Source organism: Micropterus dolomieu, linkage group LG20 (genome assembly GCF_021292245.1).
Source record: "Micropterus dolomieu isolate WLL.071019.BEF.003 ecotype Adirondacks linkage group LG20, ASM2129224v1, whole genome shotgun sequence".
NCBI lineage: Eukaryota > Metazoa > Chordata > Actinopteri > Centrarchiformes > Centrarchidae > Micropterus > Micropterus dolomieu.
Window position 1 is genome coordinate 22,936,302 of NC_060169.1, and position 4,532 is coordinate 22,940,833.

Consider the following 4,532-nt stretch of genomic DNA (forward strand, 5'->3'; position numbering starts at 1 on the left):
TGGCAGCAAAGCTCCATCATGCTGAGTTTCTTTTTTTTAGCAGCCTGTGTTGCCATGTCCGTTTATTAAAAGCCACTTTGCTTTTCCAAAATGCTGCCTGTTTTTCCTACAGGCAGTTTCCTTGTTGGACATGTTAAGCCTCTATTTGAATTACCTGGGTTTATCTGTCTGCTCACTAGAGCACAAAGACCAGAGATAAAATAAAAAATGTCAACTTCACAGACTTCTACTTTCATAGCGCAGGTCAGAAATCGGTCGATGCTATCAGTTACAAATTAATTACAAACACAATTAAGTCCATCTTCCAGTGGATCTTTTTCAATGTGCATACACATTATTTCATTGTAGAGTCCAAGGTGCTTACCCTATAAACAGACAGCGTGGAGCACAGTCCTGCTATTTGCCATAAAAATCTGATTCACTCTGGCTCATTAAGTACGAGTTTGTTTGATAGCCTACCCGTATTCCTCGAGATATCTGGCAACTCCGCGAGCAGTCAGACTTCTGTCAGCCCGTCAGGAAACAGACTGGCAGTCTTCTGTCACCCGCGGAAATGTTTAAAACAGACGAACTAAAAGCTTTGGTCAGTGAGCGATTGACAGCCGCTGCTGAGGAAATATTCAGCATCTTTGAAAAAAGTATTAAGGAATATGAGGAGATCGTTTTTCTTTCAAAGCAGGAGATCGAGCATCAGCGACAACTGGCCGGGTGGAAAGGTAAATGTTAATGCAGCGCTAAACTGGGGATCTAGATCTCTGATTTAATCACAATAGCGTATGTTAAGATGTACTGGGGTCTTCAGTCTTCTGGGCCACTCCCTATAAACTCAGTCCCTTACACAGGAGACAACCTAGCGCCATTTCGCATCCCTGAATGGGGGGAGGGGGATGCAAAATGGCTGTTTGGCTATATGTGCCACACAACGGTCCTCTTGTTGAAACTGCCTGAAAGCATTTTAAACCTCTTACCACCTCTTCTACCTCACTTCAACTTCTTTTGTGGGATAGTTAGTCTTAGAAAAAGGGTTGAACTGAGTAAAGCAAAAGCTTGTTGGATGAGTTTATTTGCTACGTTATTAACCGTCATTATGAAGTGACCCTGTCACAAGTCAACAATATGCCTCATTACAAGTGCAAGTGTTTACGCAAGTCCAAAAAAAAATCCCCTGTGCTGCTTTCCTGTTCATTAACCATAAATGGTGGCTATACAGTAAGATACCTGCTCCTCTGGCATATTTGGCAATAACATTAAGGTCTAGGCCACAGTGGGGTTAAACCCCCATAATGAAAAAAGCTTTGTTTAGAGGAACTGTCTGTCAAAGGCAGACTTCACTGTATCTGGTCTCCTCTTCTTTACAATTGGGGTTGCAAGCAAAGGCAGTGGATTCCCCCAAAGACATGTAGAATATTTTTTACATTATTGTTTTAGATTTTGTTTAATCTAATTTAGGGGGAGCAACAGACGTTCATGTAGGGATTGTTGTTTGGGCATTGGCAAATTTATATTTGTTTTCACAGAAGCAAATGGGACAGCTTCTTAAATTACAGGCTTGATTAAACATCTCTCCATATAACAGGAAGTGGAAATTAAAATGATTTCCCAAGATGTCTTTTGTTTTTCTGCTTCATGTTGGACCTGTTATACTTGTTAATGTAGCTGTAGCTAATAAGTGCATGCAGTTTTACAGTGCAGAAGGAAATCACGATGGATGTTATAATCTTTGTTTTTACCTCCAATAAGTAGCTATGATGCATTTTATTGCATGTGTCTGTGGTGAAACAACCATGAAACCTATGAAAATACTACAAGCAAAACTGACATTTAACCACCTTTATCTCTCAAATTCCCCACTGCATCAAACACATAATGAACCGTGATCCCATAACTTAAAACATACAAAATAAGTGCTGGGACGAAGCTGACTTCTTGGCTTTGAGATTATTGCATTTGTTAGTTCATCTGTGTTTATGCTGATAGGTGCACACTTTATTTATTTCACTAAAAAGTAGCCATTAAAACATAAGTGTCATTGCACCTGTTGAGATTTTTATATAAATGGTTCATGTTCATGTTCTGACTGTCTTGTCTAGCTCCCTGTTGAAATGATTTCTTTTGTCTTGTGTGATACTGTCCAGCCCCCTTGCAGCTCTCTGTCCAGAAAGAGGAAACTCCCTCTGAGCAGGATCACTGTGAGAAGAAGACAGAGCTGAGTGAGAATGACCGGGAGCCCCCGCAGATTAAACAAGAACAGGAGGAGAAACAGTTGACAGCTCAGACAGGTGAAAAGCCGGAGGACCCTGATACTAAAGACTCTATGTTCAATATAATTTATGTACAACGAAGTGATGAAGATGCAAGACCGTTTCCACATCAAAACCAAGACGTTGAAAATGAAGGAGACTGTTTGCCCAGCAACTCATCTGAACAGTTTAAATCAGAGCCTGATAAAGAAGAAGGCTGTTGTGCATCAGAGCCAGCCAGCGACTGTCAGATGAGTGACGTGAGTGATGATGAATGGAGAGACAGTGGAGGATTTCACTCGGGGCTAAACAGGAAGAAACCACGGCAAGCTGGTGAGACCGCAGACAGGCCGCACACGTGCAGTATTTGCAACAAGAATTTCAGGATCAAATCCATTCTGACCCGCCACATGAAGACACACACGGGAGAGAAACCTTACAGCTGCAGTGTCTGTGGTAAAAGCTTCATCCAGCGCTCCTATCTGCAGACTCACATGAACTCTCACTCTGGGCAGAAACCGTACACGTGTAGTTTCTGTGGCAAAGGGTTCACGCAGTGTGGAAACATGAACACCCACAAACGAATCCACACGGGAGAGAAACCTCACAGATGTACTGACTGTGGTAAAAGCTTCAGAGAGAAAGGTGATCTTATCAAGCACACAATAATTCACACTGGCGAGAAACCCTACATTTGCACTGTATGTAATATGAAATTCAGCGCTCAGTCTAATCTGACGCGCCACATGAAGACTCATTCAGGGGAGAGGCCGTATAGTTGCACTGCTTGTGGGAAAAGATTCATTCGCCGCTCCCATTTAATCATTCACATGAAGACTCACGCAGGAGAGAATCTCTAGACTTGAGAAATGATTTGCTCCATGGTATGTAAAATGTATGAAATACTTTTTTCAACTTTCACAAATGAACCAAACCTTGGACAAACCAGTGTCTCTATAAGTTGTTGCTATATAGTTTTGTAGTATAGAATAAAGTAAACAGCAAGTTGTAATATTGTATGTTTCTCCAAGTGACAACCATTTGTGTCGAGTGATTAAATTTCTGTTGAAATAGACAAAGTACTTAGTTTGTCAGTGATGCCCTTTCCAGTATTCATGGATGATATGGATATATAGTTTCTCAAGACTTTCCAACTTCTCCACCTCTGTCCGTCTCAGCCCCAAGAAACGTAATTCCTATTGTAGATGTAAACTTTTAAAACCAGTCACAAATTTGTAGTTTCATTTTTAAAAGGTGACGGTCTCTCTGTTATCCCAGTGCTGTATAGCCAGCAGTTACTGCACAATTAGACAGACAGTACACCATAAATTCTACGAATCACATTGAGTTATTTAAAAGGCCAATGGCAGCAGGGACAAACAAGCACCATGAACTCCTTGGACAGGGGGTGGTTAGGATCAGCCAGGACTGACTGGGCTTTGCTCAAAGTCCTAACTCTATACAGATGAAGAAGGTCTTTCAAGATCGTCCCTGCAATTTTGCTGCACAACCTGTAGTCTTTCTGTTTTTGAGGGTTTGTGATCCCAACCAGCTGACAAAGGAAAATGTGAGGACTGATTCAATAAAACATTTTCATAAAAGTATTGTCAACTTTAAAACTTTGAAGCTTATAATAAAATATACTCGCTGATGGGCTTTTTTACACATCCACATGAAGCCTGAGGGTCAGATTGAGGTCGATTGTACTGCTGCACAAACTCAGCAGGCTGATCATTAATCACCACAGGAGAGATGACCATAGGATTCTCTCTAAAATCTATTGGACAGATCAATAATTTCCTAAAACATTTCGGCAACCTAGTTTTTGGAAAATGCTACCCAAACAAGAGTAGCCTACATAGTGTGGGAGTATTTTGCGATGTAGATCTTGTGTATTTCCAGCAGCAGGAAGTAAGTGCCCATGTTCAGAGTAATGAAGGAACATGTCAGTACAGACAAATAGGATATATCAGGCTTTTGCTTGCTATAGGCAAGAGTTGTTAGTGGGATCAAGTCATTGTTTGAGAGTTTCATGGAACAGTGTAATAACACTGATACACCGATACCTCTTTCCTCCTCCTTACAGTCCCCTGTGCTCCTAAGAGAATCTTAAGTCGCGTATCCACCAAAAGTACCCAGGACTTTTAGTCCCAGGATCTACTTTCCAAGAAACTAAAAGTTTCAGCCCCTTGCTGTGTGCATTTCCACCGCGGTCTAAAGACCTGCGAAGATTACTAAACTCGTCCCTCCTCTGGCTCCCAGGCTAACTGCCCTCTCCAGCCCGACAGCCTG

The 4,532-nt window shown here is 41.6% G+C and overlaps 1 protein-coding gene across 1 annotated transcript; it reads left to right on the forward strand.

Annotated features, from left to right (window-relative positions):
* Positions 1-430: 430 nt before the first annotated feature.
* LOC123958975 (zinc finger protein 397-like) lies at positions 431-3,844 on the forward strand. Its single transcript, XM_046032784.1, has 2 exons — positions 431-716; positions 2,136-3,844. Exons 1-2 carry the CDS (start codon positions 554-556, stop codon positions 3,098-3,100), a joined length of 1,128 nt encoding a protein of 375 aa, XP_045888740.1. The 5' UTR covers positions 431-553; the 3' UTR covers positions 3,101-3,844.
* The last annotated feature ends 688 nt before the right edge of the window (positions 3,845-4,532 follow it).